The sequence below is a fragment of the Serinus canaria genome, chromosome 5 (genome assembly GCF_022539315.1).
Source record: "Serinus canaria isolate serCan28SL12 chromosome 5, serCan2020, whole genome shotgun sequence".
Lineage (NCBI taxonomy): Eukaryota > Metazoa > Chordata > Aves > Passeriformes > Fringillidae > Serinus > Serinus canaria.
The window spans coordinates 49,776,100-49,795,847 of NC_066319.1; the positions used below are offsets into that span (position 1 = coordinate 49,776,100).

Below are 19,748 nucleotides of genomic sequence, written 5' to 3' on the forward strand. Positions count from 1 at the left end.
GCCACGTCAACTGAATTATTTTCTTAAGAAACCAGGAATTAACCTTAGTAATCTGACTATGTGTGCCAGTGAGCTAAACTAACTGCTTATAATGAATGACTATTCCTTTGTAACAATTAAAATCTGCATATTTATTTCAGTTTCTTCTTCATTAATAAAGTGTATTAGTATCAAATCCTACAATTAACATTTCAGTAACAATAGGGCTTTCCCACCAATTAAGACTTCCAGGGCCCCATAGTTTACCATAGCAAAAACTGAAAAGAAACAAAGAAAAAAAAATTAAAAGACAGACCAACCTGTAGTCGTCATAAGTGAAAGAATCCTTTAAGGGCAGTTTGCTGGCATTAGGATGGGTCTGCAAAATGTAAGTTGCATAAAAAGGTGAAAAGAGGAAGAAAAGAGAAATCAGAAATCAGTCAGCAGAATTTCATTATTTAGCTGCCTAACAGATCCTAACAAGAGCCAAATGAAGCAGGAGGCGTCCAGCCGCGCTACAGAGGGATCATCATGCTATTATGCTCTCATACATCACTGTCAACTTAATTTGTTGTGCCCAGCAGCCGCCATAAATCTGTTTCTTCATATTTCAAGGCTGGAATCCACAGACATTGTACAAAAATAAAAAAAATTTAAGGTGGACTGAGTATGTCAAGGTAAAACACAATCCAGCCCTCGATGCACAGTGGGGGAAAGAAATCAGACAATAAGTGTACATTAGCTTTCACCAACTTCCACATTTTCCTCTCTTCGGTGATATCAGTGAGGTATTTCGCAAATGCAAGATATATTTTACAAGATTTTCAATTCTTCCCTGATACCTGTAGCAGTGTTATTCAGTAAAAGTTGCACTACACCTCTGAAACAAAAGCAGATTAAAATATTTAAATAGCTTTGGTGACAAACACTGATTAGGCAGTATCTACATTAACCCATCCACACACGCTCCTATCGAAAAATGGAGCTGTGTCATTTGAGAATGTATAACGCAGTTCTCATTAACAAGCAAGCATTTAATTTCTAAAAGCTTTAAGAAGCTCTGATACCCGTTATTTTCTGACTAATTATCTTATTTAAAGTGTCGAAAATACAGGTAGCTTTAAGCCCACATTCACACATTTTCTTTAGAACTTTGTTCCAATTCACAAATGGAAAGCCATAGTAGCATAAATTTTAACCTTCAGGTTCAATTAGGTCTCTGAGACGAATTGAAGCAAATGATCAAACGGTTATTTCAGAAGATACAAATGATTTTTTGCATAGCTCTATCTTTGCGACGCTTTTAATGCATGAAGCTCCATGTAGTACGCAGTTTTTTACTCTTGATGCATTAGCATCACAAGTGCGTGGTAATTTATCATTTCTCACTGTAATGTACTTGCTGGCACTGTGTGCAGGACAGTAGGGGATGAGGTAAAAGTGGCTCAAACCGTAAATCAATTAGAAAACAAAAGCTTGTGCTCAGCGCGCAATTTTAGGCAAATTATATATTACAAAAGACTGCCAATTGGGTGTGAGGTCCCAGGTGGCTGCTCTCCCTCAGCCCCTCCGGTTAACCCTTCCGACGGGCTTTCTCCGGAACACGACTGAACTTAACAATTCCAGCGACTCCTGTCCCTCCCCTCACTTTTAATTTTTTTTTTCTTTTCACAGCACTCTACGTTTCCATATGACTTTCACTCACATCGATGGCACGGTCATTGTGTAACAAATCCCTCCGAATTTAATTGTAGCAACACATTGTACAGCGGTTTCTTCTCACAAAAACATTCAGCACAAACCCAGGACTCAGACAAAGCCAAGACATCTCAGGAGGCACCTTCGCTGCCGGACAGCCCCGACCCGAGTCCAGAAAGAACGCAGAAACTCAGCCTTCAGCTGGAATTAATTATTACAAACAAAAACCTCCCTACGGTTTTCATTTATGAGAATTCAATTTCAACTATTATTGTTAGTGTTAATGATGTATTTTGCAGCAGCTTGATAAATTCAGCGGGGAAAGACAGCACCAACACTGCGAGTGTCATCCCCTCAGTTTCCCGTTCCAGCACGGCCGCGTTTCCTCCGGCCCGCGGCGATCGGTGAGAGGAGCGGGGTCGCACTGTGCGCCTCAAGTTTACAGCCGGCACTCCGCCTGCAGCGCCCGGAGCCCCGCGGTGCCGCTGCCCCGGCCCACGGCCGGGCCCGGCCGCTCGGCCCCGTTCGGCCCCGCCGCCCCCGGGCCGGGCCCTTACACCGCTGGCCGCGCGGGCCGGCACTGCCCCCTGCCGGCGCCGCCGCGCACCGCTCGGCTCCGCTCGGCTCGGCGCGGCCCGCGGGGCCCGGGCACCGCACAGGCCGAGCGCCGCCGGCACCCCCGGAGCCCGCGAGGCACCGCGCACCCGCAGCGCGGGCCAGCGCCCCGCCGAGCGGCGTCCGTCTTTCTCACCCCTGGAGAAAGATCCCGGGAACGCAAACACCCCTGCGTGTCCTCTCTGTTCTCTCCCGCTTTCCTCCTGCCCCCGAAACAGCAGGATTTAGCGGAACATGCTGTGTTTCCAAAGGTAAGAATGACTATGGTCATAATGCACTGGAAGACAAAAGGCATCGCAGACACTGCGGGGGCTCAACAGCCAAAAAGCGACGGCTATACAGCCCCTGTGTGCAGTTCCAGCAGACACCCTGTTCCAGGAGCACCAGCCCACATCCTCAACCCCAACTTGGAGCAAATAACCACAGGACGCAAGATCTATACGCGTTGTCATTGTCTTCTCTGTAGGAAACGTGTATTAGATCAGTGGATTGCAGGGAGATCAACTGTTCAGCCCCCTGTAAGAACCAACCTGAACATGCAACCCATGGGCAAAGATCCTGGATGCTAAAAAATGCTCTGTCACCCTTCTGGTTTCTAAATCTGTGAAACTTTGGAAACTACGTGGACACCGACCAGATGTAATTCACATAAAACCACTAGTAAATTACAATAAAGGACAAAATATATGGTCTAAAAGACACAGGGCAGAATAAAAATCCCAGCATCTGTAATTACCATATTTAAAACATCCTGTGGTACGATATTCTAGTAGCTCATTTAAAGTTAAGATACGTCAGCATATTTGATCATGTTAGATTTCTGATTTGGTCTATTTTACTATGTAACTTAAAACCCCTATAGATTACAAGAATCCGAAGACACACAAAAAAGAACAATATTCTGATTAAGAATTTGATTTAGTATGCAGCTTCTCTTTATAGTCCCTTGGTAAAAATGAAATCTCCCTAACAAACACTTAATAAAACCTGTCAATATATCTAGAAAGAAAAATGACACAAATGCATTAAGTATTAAATACCCTTGAAAAAAGTCACATATTCCATGAATTTTTGATGTACTATCTTGACATTAATGTAAAACCTTGATATTTATAATTGACAGATATTTAATAAAGTATAGAAGATGACTGCTGCATAGCATGCAAATTGCTCAGACTGCTCAAAAAAGATACAGACATATTTAAACGAAACAAACACTTAATATGTAAAAAAAAAAATATCAGATCTAGCTTTTACAGGTTCATGCAGCTAGGTCTCTACAGATTAGCTTTCAAATGTGACATTATCCACTACATGAACCCTAATTTTAACTTACCAAGTCTGTATGAAGTAGTTTCAGAAAGTTGGGAGGGGAAGCTTTAAATAAAAAATGGGAACATGAAAATGTGAATACATTCATTTAGATGCAGGTCCTGACATTCTACTGAAAGAGTTATTATAAAGAACAAATACCATTTATTTCGTTACCCTTTCTGTGAAAATATTGTCAGGGCTGGCAATCAGGGTGATGACCACTGCAAAAACAAATAGTGGCATGCTGAATTTCATTTTCCTCTGATGCTGCTATTCCTAAAAAAAAAAAATGAATAAAAAATGCTTTTTCCCTTCAGTGTTCCAAGCCTTCTTTGAGACATTTGGAGGATATCTCAAAATAACCAGAAATATTAAAAAGTAACAGTGATTGCTGCCAGATTGTCTGCAGCCACTGTGGAAAGAGACAGACTGTTATTCTAGTCACCTAAAACACTATCAGACTAGAAGCCAGTTACTCAGTATGGCAATCAGAGGAAGGGGGGTGGGGGGAGAAGAAAAAAAAAAGAAAAAAAAAAGAAAAAAAAAGAAAAAAAAAAAGAAAAGGACACATCCAAACATATTTTCTCTTTCTGTGAAGCAGTAATATCCAGGGGTTCACATCTCATGTTTAATGCCTCACAAACAAGCAACACTCCTGATGTGCCATAGGGCCCTCTGTGTTATTAATTTCTCAATCAAACTTTTAGATGGACATCACAAGGTAATGATTCTCAAGTTCCAGAAAGTAGATGCTAAAGGACTCTCATTTGAGGGCTTGTTTCATTTGAATGGCATGAAGGCTGCAGTGTAGAATAGGTGGGTGCCCTTCCAGCTAAGAAGACATCACAACCTTCACTCTGCTTTCCAGCCTAGGGGCATTCACCTCCTGTCAGAGTGGCCAGACTTCTGCAGACAGTAACCCTTTTCCCTATTCAATCACAAAATGCTACAGCTCATTTATCAGAGTTCCTAATCTTGATGGAGAATTTCCATTAAAATTGGTTTAACATTTGCTTGTTTACCAAGTGATGCAAAGAACAAGTCCAATTACTATAACACACAATACAATGTCTGAGTAGAAGGAAAAATTAAAGTTTACTTAGTGTTAAATTAGTGTTCACATCTACACTACTAGATGCCTTGAAAAGAGCTGATGTATTTTTATGTAAAGTCATATTGCCCACTGTATTCCTTTGTGCTATTAACCCAAATAAGAAAAAATCATTTTAATCAGTAGATGTGATCAAAGTTAGTTGTTTTTTAAAAGACACCACCTCTAAGCTGAGATAAACAGATCACTGGACCCATCTACTACTGCACTGTAATACATAGACAAAAAAAGATTTTTAAAAAATCCTTCTTTTTGTTGGTTTCCTGAGTTTGTAGACAAAGAGATTGTTGGACTTCTGTGACAACTATTTCAAGTATTCACCAGATCCAAGGCAAAGTTGTGGGCAATCACTGCATTGATATCACTAAATCAGATTTCAATAATCTCAGAAATCTCTTGTATCCCCATTGAAGTGGAGACAGCTCCACTTCTACCCCAGGAAATGATCACAGCTAGTGTTAAGAGTAAACAGGCTACCACTGCACTCCATTCACAGCCCCCAAAACACTAAGGGTGCTTGAAACAGTTAAAGCCAAAACCACTTTAAGTTTCCACCTTGTTAACTTTCATTCCTTTGAACATAAACCCCAAGGGTTAGTTGCTTTTGACCAAACAATTTTTTCTTCCTCTTCTTTGCAGATTCTTCTCTCTTTCCACTGTACTCATTAACATGGGGAGATTTCGTTATGAGCCTTAGTGGATGCTACTTGATGGTTTCAGGCCAATGTGTAGGTGTACAAAAACACAAACACACACACATTCAGGGCCAGAAGCAGGAAGATCTGTCAGCATTTGCTGGTTACTGTCCCTTTCCCAGCTCTGGAAATCCTTTGAAGCAGCAGCCTTAAAGAGAAACTCCTCTCTGTGGAGCTGCTGAGGCTTTAACTGCCCTAAAGCTAAGTAAAATAAAGAATTCAGAATGGAGAATCCTAGTGATCTACAGGGAAACAAGAATTCACTTTTTCCATTGGACATATGCTGCCTAACCTAATGAGGGAAGCCAGTTTACTGTACAGGACAGGAGACAAAGCCAAAGATTATTTTACTAGTAAAAACATTTTATAACTACAGAGGCATGCTATAGAATTTTCAAATAGGCCAATTCATGAAGTGCTAGGAATAATATTCCCAAACTCGTGCCATTACATGACTTTCCTAACAGAAAAAAGATAATTCTACTTTGCAAAACCTAATAGAATGACTCTTAATATAAAAAAAAGGTACCACATGATCGAAAGTTCTTAAATCTAAATAATATTCTTGCTTAATTCTTTATGTCAGCAATTTTTATTTACTTTCTGCCAATATACACAAGAAAGAACTGTTCCAGACTATTAGGGGATTCACACAGCGGAAGCAAAGTGGAATGACTCCTTCTGGTGCAATGGAATTTAACTGTGCAGTCCCTTTTTCTGTACCTTCTACCTGCAATATTGTTCTTGGTTAAGGAGACAGCAGTGGCACAACAGACAACTCAAACCATTAACTATTAACTCAAGGGTCTGAAGGACTGACAACCCACTTCACATGCAAGGTGAATACTACTGTTTGGTAGACAGAGTACACAGAAACAACTTTGAACTGACTGCAACTGAGCACCCCACCTCCAATCTGTGCCATCTCCTTTTTTAAATAGAGGCAAGGCAGCCATGGACTCCTTAACATCCACTTCTTGATTACTCCATTTCAGAATACTGCTTATTCTGTATGTGTGCATGTATACATACACAATTCTGAAATACTAATCTTTCCCAAAACAGAAGACACTCAGATACAGCACTTAAATAAGTGACCAAGTTCTCTATACCTTTTTTTGTCCTTTCACAAAATCACTTAGAGCTGAGTGCAGCCCCATTAAGGGCTGAAGTGGGAGAAGCTGGGCTGAGATTAGATGTGTTCTGCAATGAGACAGCCCCCCGAGTCCTTCCCAAAGCAGTTCACATGACAGAAGGACACACGAGCTCCACTTTTCCCCGTGGTAAATCTTGCAAAATATGAGTTTATTGTTCATGTTGAACCTTAGACTTATTTACAGGTTCATTCTGCAGTGTTTCATTCACACAGGTACAGTAAGATAGTTACAAAACCCTGCTTCCTTGCAAGGGTCTATGTTTCTGTATCATGACAAATCTTTTCCTCTATAGGCTCTTTCTGAGGTACAAAGTTTACCTCGAGCATTTTTCATTTCAGGAAACATTTTACCTTGTTAATTTCAGGAGCTGGACTTTGATGACCCTTGAGAGTCCTTTCCAACTCTGGATAGTTTATGATTCTGTTTATTGCAACACCCAGGAACTACATTCATGCACAAATTCATCCCACAACTCTACTATTAGTGAATGTCACTATTAGATGAATCATAAGCCACAAATAAAACGCAGTGATGGAAACCCTGAAGTGAACTGCTTTGAAAGGACAGAAATGGTATTTCCGATTCACAACCACTTCTCAACTAAAGAGCTTGCTAACAAGCACTAATATTACGCAGTATAGCCAAAGTTTTGTTACCTGTGATTTAACTACTCAAGTTTTCCAATAAATCCTACCAGGAGCTACTTAGGTAGAAGCTTGGATCATGATTACCTCATAACCAAGCTCCCACAGGCCATGGTAACTCCTGGAATGACAGGTACGGGGGCTACAGTGGCACACACATCCAAAACTAAAAACCTACCATTTCCTCTTCAACCCACATTCAAACAACAGCACAAGAAAATAAACTTTGGTTTACTTAGCAACATATCAATGTCCTACTGTGTGGAGTATTAGCATTGGGTCTGACTGAAGAGGATAATCCACTTTGTAATTTAGTTAAATTACTAATTTTAACAAAGATAACTACCCTGTATAATTTTGCAGTGCTTAAAGAATACATCCTTTGAGTATTCTGCTCTAAGAAACATTAGCTTGTTATAATATTTTAAATTTATGGAACATTTGTAACTGCTGTTATATCAGGAAAAATATTAAATCTGCACAATAAGTACAAACTTTATATGAGAAAGTATACTTGTAAGTGCATGATGATCTCCTGATGTCTGCTGAGGCACTCACTTCCACAAAAGACACAGACAACATCCCTGGGGATAGACTCAAATGTCCCACAAAGTGCAACTCAGTTTAAAAAAAAAGGCTACTAACAGAAAAGCAAACAAAAAACTGTCTCCACTCTATTGGCTGTAAAAAGAGATGCTTATCTGCATTCTCAACTAGGAGAGTGGTTGAGAACCCCATCTTCAAAAAAATGCCTTAAAAGCCCATACTACTAACAGGAGAATGTATTATTCCTCCCAAATGTGGTTTAAACTGAGCAGAAACAAATTTTGTTTTGCACTGTTACAAACGCTTTGAAGTACATCTCTGCTTCTCTAGAGGAAAGCAGGCGTTTAGGCCACTACAGCAGAATCCATTCAGAATATAAAATAAATTAAAACCTGCTGATTAGGAGATCTTAATAATGTCTGTACAATGAAAGATAACATCTATATCCAAAATGAAAGATATGTTTTATCCTGTCTGTACTCCAACTTCAAATCTTTTTGACTCAAAGAAATAGGAGACACCAAGCAGGATGTGCCTGTATTCCGATCTAGGCCAGCACGGTCCAACTGGTGCCCATCATCTGAATCTGGACCACAGGATGCCTCCATATGGCCTGCCACCTTTTCCTTGGAGGAGATAGGGAACAGCTGTTTGAGGAGCAAACGCTGCCTGAACAGCCAAACACCTCCTCCTGTGTCCGGCTGGCTCAAAGCCCAGAGCTGTCGCCGTGTTCCTGTGGAAGGCAAGGAAGGAATGGGGGAAGAAGGCAGCAGAACCTCCCACCCACGCAAGGACTCGAGCTCTTTATCTGCCTGACTCGGACAGACACAGCCCAGCAAAGCCTGGAGCTGCTTCTGCCACGGAGAGGGGCAGCCACAGGAATGGCCCAATGAAGCCCCAGGATCTGCTGTTATTGTCATCATAGCCGGGGGTGGGATATACCAGAAGTGACACAAAAATCAGGAATTTGGCACATGTTTGCAAAGTCTAAACCACCTTACAGTAGCTACACTAAGTGGTACAGTACAAGCATACTGTCAATCTTCAATCTGCTGCCAGCAAAACAGATTAATACAATATTTTGGCCTTCACAGAGAGGAAAAACACAGAAAAGCATAAATATATTTTATTATTAACTGCCTATTTATTTATTATTGATCAAGAAGAACAACTTGGTCATTGAAACCCAGACAAAGCAAATTAGACAGCAACACTATTTTTACCTTTGCAACTGCCTACTCAATGCAATTTTAAATCTCTCCTTAAGGTGACATGCATAGTAGACAAGTAAAAAAAAGAGAAAGATTTTACAGGGTTTACAACTGTGCCATCTTTCTTCCACCCATTTTTCACAGTGTCACTGACATAATTTCTGAAAAAAAGCTATTTGACTGGTATGCCAATGAGTATAAATCAAGCAGGGAGGAAAACTGAGAATCCTGAAGACCTACCTGGTACAGAAACAAAATTGAATTTCTTTTCAAATACATCTGCTTTTGACTGCATATTGGTTGATCTCTTTGGAAGCATTAAAATATTCTCTACTACTCTATTATTACCAACTTTAAAACTATTACTCTATTATTATCAACTTAAAAATAATAAACAACTTCGGATTACTTCAATAGGGTGTTTTAAAAGACAGTATACTTGTCTGCATTCAACTCAAGTAACATTTAGCATGCAAAAGTTAAATGGTGGTGTCTTCCAGCCAAGTACAGAGAGACACCAGATGTTCTACTTCACGCTGACCTGGAAAATCATATGCTTATTGGAATAGGATAGATTAAAAACAACACAGAAAAATAATGTAAGAGCAGCATAAGTCATATTGAAACTTCAAAAGTTGGTGTAAAAATTATGCTAGAGATGTGAAATCTCACCAAATATACCCAATATTGAAGTCACACACAATATCAGATTTTAAAGATGCTATGATGAAATCTAGAACTTGATGTGTTAAACATGCTAACTAAAATGATAATCCAGCCCCCAACAGCTAATGGCTGGATTTTAGAATTTCATTCACGCTAAATCAACTAGTCAAATTTTATATGAATAATATATCAAATTTAGTATCTGATCAAAAGGGACTACAGCCTCCAGGAAATTAAGTTTTCTCTCCAGTACTGCACACAAACAGATCAAAACATCGTTGGATAGATTACTGCAAAGCTTGTATTCACAACGGGACTACAACAACACTTTCACAGTGTCCAGATGTCAATACACCCTAGTCAGAAAACTGTTTGACAGTGTTCCTGTGAAATGCTACAGATAATACCTAAAAATTTTTAACAACTTCTACCAAATTCTATTTTAAAAAAATATTAAAAAGAGTGTGACTCATGGGGCAGCTTCTGTCTTCTTGAGTAAGAGGAGCTTGACAGAAGGAAAAGAAAGCAAGTACTTGCTCAAAGAAACATATAAGTGAGTTCAAAGAAAGTTTACTTGCTAAAATGTTACTTAAATAGGTGACTTTGCCTTCTTCATTCAGTAAGAATTTTAGAATTAAACTGATCTCTCTTGTACTGGGGAGCCCAGTGCTGGTCATAGTACTCTGGGTGTGGCCTCACCAGTGCTGAGTAGAGGAGAAGGATCACCTCTCTCAACATGCTGCCAACAATCCCTAATGCAGCCAGGATGCCATTAGCTCTTTTTGCTGCAAGGACACATTGGTGGCTCATGCTCAGCTTGTCCTCCAACATAATAATGGGATTATTTCACTCCAAGTGCAGAACTGTGCACTTCTTGCTAAACCTCAATTAGCAGCCCATTTCTCCAGCCTGTGCAGTCCTACTGGATGGCACCTTACCAGAAACTGAAGGGAGTCTAACAGGCTTGTAGTTCCCTGGGTCATCTTACTGTCCTGGAGATAGGAGTGACATTTACTTTCTTCAAGTCCTCAGGAAACTTTCCCAATCATCATGTGAAGATGAGTGGGAAATCATTACTCAAAGATCACAGAGAGTCATTGAATTTGCTTTGGAAAGGACCTCTAAGAGTCACCTAGCCCAACTCCTCACTCTGATGAACAGGAACATCTTCAACTAGATCATGGTTGCTCAGAGCCCTATCCAACCTGACCTGGAATGTTTCCAGGAATAGGGCATCAACAACCTCTCTGAGCAACCTGTGTCAGTGTTTCACTACTCTTTTTGTAAAAAATGCCTTCCTTAGATCTAGTCTAAATCAACCCCCCCTTTTTAAAACCATTACCCTTGGTCCTTGCAACAAGCCCTGCTAAAAAGTTGGTCCCCATCTTTCTCACCCCCTTTTAACTACAGAAACGCTGCTTTAAGACCTCCCTTTTTTTTTTTCTCCAGGATGAACAAGGCCAGCTCTCTCAGCATTTCCTCACAGGAGAGGTGCTTCAGCCCTCTGATTATTTGTATGGCTATCCTCTGGAATCTCTCCATGTCCTTCCTGTGCTGGGGACCCCAGAGCTGGGTGCAGTACTCCAGGTGGGCTCTCTCAGAGGGACTGAATCCCCTCTCTCAACCTGCTGGCCACCCTGCTTATGATGCAGCCCAGGGTACAACTGGCTTTCTGAGCTGCAAGCACACATTGCTAGCTCATTCACCAGCACTCCCTATGTCCATCTCTGCAGGGCTCTTCTCAATCCCTTCAACCCACAGCTGTATTGATAGCATGGGTTGCCCCAACACGGGTGCAGCACCTTGCACTTTTCCCTGGTGAACTTCATGAGGTTCCCAAAAGCCCATTTCTCAAGCCTGTCCAGGCACCCCTAGATGACATTCTGGTACTTGGAACCCTTGAAGGCCAGTCTTACCAGTAAAGGAAGGCATTTGGTACCCCCATTTTACATGTTCTATGTCACAGTCCCCGCTCCATCCAGCAGCAGGCCCACATTTCTTCTAGAGCTCCTTTGGTCACCTATATACATGTAGAAACCCTTTTAATCACCTTTGATATCTCCTGCAAGATGCAATTCCTGCTGGGCTTTAGGTTTCCTAACCACATGCCTGGATGACTGGACAATATCTCCACATTCCTTCGAGGTTACCTGTCCCTGCTTTCACCTTCCCTATACTTCCTTTTAAAGTCTGAGCTTTTGCCAGGAGTTCCTTGCTGATTCATGAAGGCCTCCTGGCACTTTTGCCTGACTTCCTGCTTTTGGGATGAACTTCTCCTGAACTTAGAGGAGGTGCTCTATCAATACTAACCATGTTTTCTTTCTTGGATCCTTCCTCTCTCCAAAGCCTTATCCCATGGGACTCTTCCAAGATCCATGAAGTAGCCAATACTGCTCTCCTGAAGTTCAGCATTGTGACCTTGCTGTTTGCTCCTCTCAGGATCCTGAAATCCACCACCTCATGGTCACTACAGCCAAGGCTGTCTTCAACCTCTGCATCTCTAACAAACCCTTCCTTGTTTGTAAGTATGAGGTCCATGAATGCAAGTAGCACCTCTCCTCATTGGCCCCGCCACTGCTCGGCTGAGGAAGCTCTTCACAAACCTCCTGCACTGCTTATGCCCTTTAACAGATACTGGAGTGAGGACCCTGCTGAGGACCAGGCCCTGCAAATGTGAGGCTGTTTTTGGCTATCTGTAGAAGGCCTCATTAACATCCTCAAATCAAGGCCAAACTGCCATCCCGGACATCCCCACAAAACTGGTGTTTTTTCCAGCACATGAGAGGCAGCTACATAGAGATACTACTTACTCACAGAGTGCCACTGAATGCATACAGCCATGGCAAAAGCTATGGTCAGCTAATGGTCTGATGATTTTGGACTTACCACTTCAAAGATTTTAAAAGACAACTAAAGTTATCACAAAATTGTCTTTTATTTAGGCAGGTAGTAACAGACTTTACTACAGCTGGGCAAAAGATACAACACTGCTTCAAACTCATCATGTTCAAAGTGTAAACAGTTTGGGCGCTTCCACCTTCTCTATGTACATTCCTTCTCTTCATATCTTGTTTTGATTCACAAAAACTCCTCTGTAGCTGACTACAAACAGGCATAGAGATGCACCTGAAAATTAAACACAAAGACCACTGCATATTCTTTTTAAAAAGCTTCAAACTTGGCTGTATTTTCTTTAGGATTATAATGTCACTGTGATTGTCTGTAAACTATATGGCTCCCTCTTGTGTCTATCATACCACATTTCAGTGGACAAAAAATTTTTAACATTAAGCCATAAATATCTGGGCTTTGTTCACCCTTCTGCAGGCATGCAGTGCTCATAAATGTTAGGGAAGTAAGGGAAGTCAGGGAAGTTTTCTCTTCCCCCGAGAAGAGAAAACCCTGCAGCTTACAGAATTTCTCTTTGGAACAAACTATAAAACAAATCTTGCAAGCTACAAGTCTGCAGCAATGAAAGTAATCTTTTGAGCATTCCCTGTATTTTGATACCAAAGCAGAGGCCAAATGCACCACTGAAGTACATCTGCAACAACTTTTAACTATTTTTTAGTTATCAAATTACATATGTTTAGAGAGGTGTCAGTGTGGTTTATAGAGCCTGGCTAACATGCTCAAGAGTTTATTTTTGTCTGCTCAACATCCCACCTGTTTCTGCTTATCAAACCAGACTACAGTTTAGCTTGCAACAGCTGTGAAATTCATAAATCTGCCCATTCTTCACGTGTAGCCAGACTAAGCACTTGGAGAAAGAGTCAGAACTGCAGCAGTCACCCTTTTTGGAGCCGCTAAGGAAAGAAAACAGAGCAGCACTTCTCAAACCATGTTTGAAATTGCACACCTATCAGAAACCAAATTATTTTAAAAGCAGTCTAGCAATCCTATTTGGAAAAAAAAGAAGCATTTGAAGACAGGACCTGTTAACCCTTTTATTCCCCCCACCATTAGAAGTATATTGTAGACTGAAAATGTTGCAATTAGAATATTTTGCCTGCACAAAGTAGTCCCTTTTTTAGTATCTTCAAACAGCAAAAAATCCCAGCTTTTATTTCAAGATGCTGCTAGCATTCCTTCCCACAGTAGAACAACTATCAAAAAAAGTAAACATAGTTTTAAGATTTTTGTATTACAAAAAATGTATTTGTACTTTAAAAAATATACTTTAAAAGGTATTTCTACTTTAAAAAATTAGTCTGCATATTGAAAGCAATATGAAAATCCTGGTCACACAGGACAGCTTTCATTTAAACACTTCTACTAAAGCACTAAAGCAGTAGTAGTACTGAATGAAATGATGGCATACAAAAATCTAAAAAACTCTCATTTAATCAAGCTTGCAGAGTACACTGCTTTTCATAAACAAGTGGGTTTGCTTTGCTTTTTTCATTTATATGAAAAATTTCTCTTTCGCTGTTTCTTCCCTCTTCCATCTGCTCATGAATTACCCTTAGCATCAGTATTTTGTGGGTCAATTTTGTTCAAAACATGATATGAGTACATGCAAGCTGATACTAAAATTAATTTCAGCTTTTATGAATAAGGAAAAATGGTACTGTTTTAGGGAAGAAACAGACTTCTCTTTTTTCTCTATGAACTCTTTTCCTCCACCATTTCATAAATTACAAGCTCTTATTTTTGAGAGCAGAAGCGGAAATCAAAAATTTAAACTTTTCCATAAGTTTTCATCAAAAACATTAATAATAGCTGCCCAATACATACAGTTGGCATTCCTGGAGCCAACTGAGTTTATTTGACTTTCTAATGTGAACAGTACTATTTGCTAAATAGTAGTGAAGAAACATTCATCTGAAATTGTGGTTACATGGCAGTACTGAAGTAAGGCACCAAACAATCAGGACCCACTTAAAATTTAACTAAATACTTATTACCTCTCATTCTGCAAAGGAAAGTAAATAAAGCAAATGAATCCTACCTGATCTACCTTCATCTCATGTTCAGCAATGTGAAACAACAGCTATAGAACAAGATATGTAACAAGAACACAAGAAAAGTAATAAAAGCATTTGCCAGAACCAAAAAAAAAAAAAAAAAAATCTCATTTTCTGAGCGTTCTGCATTTCAGAGGTTTTTTTAATTATTGTTGCAGTCACATAACCTCTCCCATAATAGTACTAGTGCAGGATTAGTGAAAATGATGGAACTGGTCATAGTGATAGTTCAGCTGAATGAGATCATTCAGTTCTGAAAAGAACTGCAAGAGCAAGAATAGCAGCTAGAAGAGTTGGATAATGTTCCCCAATATTCTGCTAATAACTTGGTAAAAACAGAAGACCTTTTTAGGGTGAAAAAAATGTTCTAAGGCACAACATTCAGAAGCTCTGTTTGATCAGGCAGCATATTTTGAGAAACTATGTGAAGGCTGGAAGACCAAGTGTGAACTGGCAGTCTAGGAGAGTCCACAGCAAGAAAAAAGAGTTGGCTGAAACTACCGTTTCCTCTACTGTGACATCTGGAAGGAAGAATTCAGTTCCTTTCCAATATCAAAGCCAGTGTTTCTAGCTTATTTCTTGTACATTTGATTTGGTTTTCACAAATTATTTTCAATTACTTCAGTTTTCAAAATGTATCCCTCTGCTCCTTATACTTCATGAACTGAATTGGTGTTTGAAACATATTCAGTTCTTGAAACACCAAACAGCCACACAAAATAACATAACTTTTGTTAAATTAAAACAGTTGACAGAAAAGCTTTGGAACTCTGGTAACACTCAAGGAGAATAGAATAGCCTTGTGTCTTCTGACCTCTCTCATGGCCAAACAAAATGCCTCTAGACACACATTTGGGGAGATTCAGTACATAGAACCATACATTTTTTTAATATAGATTGTGCCACAAAAAAGCTTTGAATGTTTGGACATAGAGCACTACCTTGAGAACAACTCATCAACATTCACTTACAACACTATATCCAGATATCAGTCAGACTAACAGAGTTGTGTCAGAAACTTGGTTTAAATCATTATTTCAGAACACAATGAAAAGTTCGCCCATCTCAAGCCTCTCCATATCCTAACTGTTACCAGATGGGTTTATCTTTGTATTTGAAAGCAATCAAAAATAATTACACTAAATAGAACAGAAAACAACAGTTAATCCAGTTCATTGGAAATACAACATATGCAATGGTTTTATTCTGTCAATTAACAATTATAATTTTACTTTGTTAAGTGCAAACTACACATTTTTCAAAGAATCATAGAGGCATGCATAGGTTGGAGATCTCTGCAGCTCATGGAGACAAGTTTCCAACCCACAAACTTCTAGACTGGCTAACAGTAGCAAGAGAAAGCAGTGACTGGATCATTCCTTACCTCCTTTTCTCCAAAACAAACAAATCCAGATCCCTTAGTCTTCCATACAGATAAAGGGCTGAAACAAATTACATCTTAATAGCTCTCCTCTGGTTTCATTCCAGTTTGTCAACAAGTTTCCAGTTTGTCAATGTGTCTTTTGCACTGGTGGGCCCAAAATTGTAGAGTATTCCAGATGAAGCCTCACCCATTTTTAAACAAAGGACAATAATCACTTCTCTCAACCAACTAAATGCATTTTTATATATCTATAAGCCTACAGAACCACAAAATTTCCATAGCAGTTCAAAAAAACAGCAGGAAATTGCTTTAATGATTCAGACTTTTATGGGCAATATACTTGTACTATTATTCAGCACCACTGTTTTCACACCTTCCATAATAAGGATCATGAGAACAACATGTATATACCATATTTAAGGTTCTTACCTGAATAACTTTGTAGAAATAGGCATACTGTCGAGCTGTATTTTTATATTGGCTAAAAACATCATGTATGGCCTGAGTTGATTGAAGATACTGTACTTCATCTTCTTCAAAGTAGAGAGGAGTATCATATTCACTGGGGAGAGTTTGGATGTAGGGCAGCCAGAAAGAGTTGGGGTTGGCTCGCTCACAAAGCAGATGGAATGCCAATGTTATATTGCCCATGGCTTGAAGAATTCGATCTTGAGAATACAGAGATCCTGAAATAACCAAGAAAGGTGAGGAACTAAATTGATTCTCCATGGAAAATATCATCCTTAAATTTAGAAAAAATATCATCCTTAGATTTACTTAAATTAACATGATTAAATAACAGGTAAGCACTTAACAAAAAGAAAAACTTTTCAGGTTTCTAAAATATTTAGCTGCCTACACTGCAGCTTATACTGCAAGATTTTTGACACAGCAAAAGCCTCGTGCACAATTGCATGACAAAACTAGAACAATATTCTCAACACCTCAGAACATTTTATCTCCCAGTACTATACAAGCTACATAATACATGTTCAAAATAACACAAACACTTGTGAAAGATATCCAGTGCACTCAGCCAGAAACTATCGGGGAAATTAAATTCTTTCCACTGACACTTCAAGTTTCCAAGCATTCCAAACCTGATGGCTGGCATGATAAGCAAGCCCTGTAATAAAGAAGATCAGCTAAAAAAAGAAAATCTCCTACTGAAAGATCCCATAAATATTAATTTATTTCTTAAGAACTTCCTTGTGCTCTTACCTAAGACTGAATTTTTAGCTGACTCAACAGTCATCAACAGTTTTCTAGGAACCCACAGAAACAATTCTTCAGCCTACAGAAAGGAAAGAAATGCAATAGAGGGTCAGACAGCACTTATATATATGCCAAGTGTCTCAAATTTACACCAACTTTAAATTACAAGTTGTTTGCATTATTTTTATAAAATCAAAATTATTCTGAATCTAAATTCTTCCTTCTCTTCCACTGCAAATCCAACAAACAATCTGTGTTTCCTATTGTGGTAAGCAGTATTTCAATCTGCATTACACAAAGCTTTAGAACAGGCACTCAGATACAAAATAAAGCCCTTCCATTTAGGAACTGCTAAGATGTACAACACAGCCTTGAAGCTACCAGACACATTATATTGCTAATAATTATATCATCACATATTTTCTCACAGTAGAGTTTTTTCATATTGGCTGTTTTTATTCTAGAAGAACTGTTCAGGATTTTTATCAATGTATTAACTGTGTGCTAATGAAGCTCTTAAATGATTATACTGGGTTCATTTTCTAGTAGTCATTCTACAAGAGCTGATTGGTCTTCAAACCTGTTTCCCACCTAAAAATGGGAATGGAAAGACACACTTTTAAATGCTTACCTTTTAATAGTTACCTAACTCTGGTGTGTCTATACTCCTTATCTGATGATTAAAAAAATCCCTTACAATTATCATAATTTGGGGATTTTTTTTGCATTTTCACTAGAAAATAGGTATTGCAAACACCTCTTTCTGAGACAAAAAGACCAATTCTTTAAAAGAAGAGACATGAATGAAGAAGAGAAGAGACTAGCTATTGCAAATACCTCTTTTTCAGGAAAAAACTTTTCCAGTTCTTAAAAAGGTACATGAAAGAAAAGACTAAATAGTTAGAAAACATGGAATAAAGGGATATATCGGTGTAAAAGATTGATTAAAGATACACAGTACTATCAGTAGTCATCAAAAATAATACTCTAATTTATCAATAATGTCATTCTCAAGTACATAATGTTTCAGAACAGCATAAGCAGGTAAAGGGGGAAAAAGGGTGAGCATTTCAGAGCTCTGCAGATACATTCCAAACACGATTTTCGAATCTAAGTCAAATGTTCACATGCTCACCTTTATCTCTCTTGTTGCTTTCAAACCAAATCCCTCCTCTTCAAAGTTAGCTATTTCAAATCCCTCTGTGGATGCTCCATTTTCAGTTGCCCACTTTATCAATTCAGGGAAATAATTATCTCTTTTTCCATCAAAGACAACAGACAAACCTATATACACAATTTATTGAAAAACAAATGCAGAAATAAGAGGATGCAGAAAGATAAAATAGGTCAGTATAGAAGCCCATGTTAAAAGCTATCTGCTATCTCACAGCAGTGCTACTTTGAAGAAGCTAAGTCAGAACTGGTCTGTGTTAAGTGTTACTCAATATTATATAAATGTCATACCAAATTTTCATCAAATTCATTATTGTGCCAAAATGGCTTACCAGTCATCCTAAAAAGGCAACTGCCCAAACTGAGCAGTAATGAAATATGAAACTCTCTTCTCTCCCTTTTAATAAAAGCCAAAATATTTCCAATCTTAATATCAATGATAAATGCAATCACCACAACATGTTGATATCTGAGAGGCAAGCTGCAATTTCATCAATTCAGCTCTGCAACTGATGATAAGCAGATCTTGAGTTTCTTCTTTCACATACAAGACAGTTAGCCTTTTCCTGTAGCATATGGATTTACTAAAATATCTAAGGATAGATCTAAACTATCTAAGGATCGTCCTCCTGACATCACAGAGCTCATCCAAATTTTTACACTTTCCTTCTCCAACAGCATGTGGTCCACCAGTGAAATCACAAGCCTCATTCATTTCCTCAGCTTTCTTCTACTGTGAATTCATTTGAATCTCTCTGTAATAGTTCCTGGCTATACTCAGCCAGTTCCTTCTGTACCTCTTTGCCTCTGTCTGTTCTCTTCAACCAGAATCAGATCACATTAAAAGTGTCCAAAGGTTCCCAAAATGCTCAGGCCATTTTATGAGTGACAAAATGTCATCAGCAAGATGCTTTACATCCAAAGATGTAAGCACAAGGAATAAAATACATTTTGAAATTAAAATTATTTTAGGGAAGTAGCATTAGCATATTTAAAATATCCCCCTCCTGCCTCCAAATTTTGCAGTTCAAGGCCCAGAACCAATCAAATCTGTAGTTAACTTAGAAGTACAAGTATCATTTAAAACTTTCATCTTTGATGATGCAGTATAAAAATTTATTAAGCATTTGCAAAGTATTTTTTGGAATATAATGCCCTCACAAACATAGTTGCATGGTTTCTATAGAACTTGGTAGGTATTTACAGTGTCCAAGATTTTGCTCTTTTGATTTCCAGCTTTTGCTACTGTATAAGACTACTGGAAGCTTTTAACAACCAGCTTGTACTTGGGACCATTCTTTAAGCAACTCTAAAATTCTACTTCTGTTCCTCATATACAATGTGGACCAATACTTCCCAATTTTTTCCAAATT

The 19,748-nt window shown here is 38.9% G+C and overlaps 1 protein-coding gene across 4 annotated transcripts in view; it reads right to left on the minus strand.

The window, feature by feature from the left end:
- SETD3 (SET domain containing 3, actin histidine methyltransferase) overlaps positions 1-19,748 on the minus strand; it is a 60,095-nt gene that overhangs the window by 14,642 nt on the left and 25,705 nt on the right. For all 4 annotated transcript variants that reach the window (XM_050975737.1, XM_018907238.3, XM_009101756.4 and 1 more), the window contains 4 exons: positions 18,338-18,486; positions 17,209-17,281; positions 16,417-16,673; positions 300-358 (listed from right to left, as the gene is read on the minus strand). In XM_050975737.1, the coding sequence (XP_050831694.1) occupies positions 300-358; positions 16,417-16,673; positions 17,209-17,281; positions 18,338-18,486 (538 nt within the window). The remainder of the gene's footprint in view (positions 1-299; positions 359-16,416; positions 16,674-17,208; positions 17,282-18,337; positions 18,487-19,748) is intronic.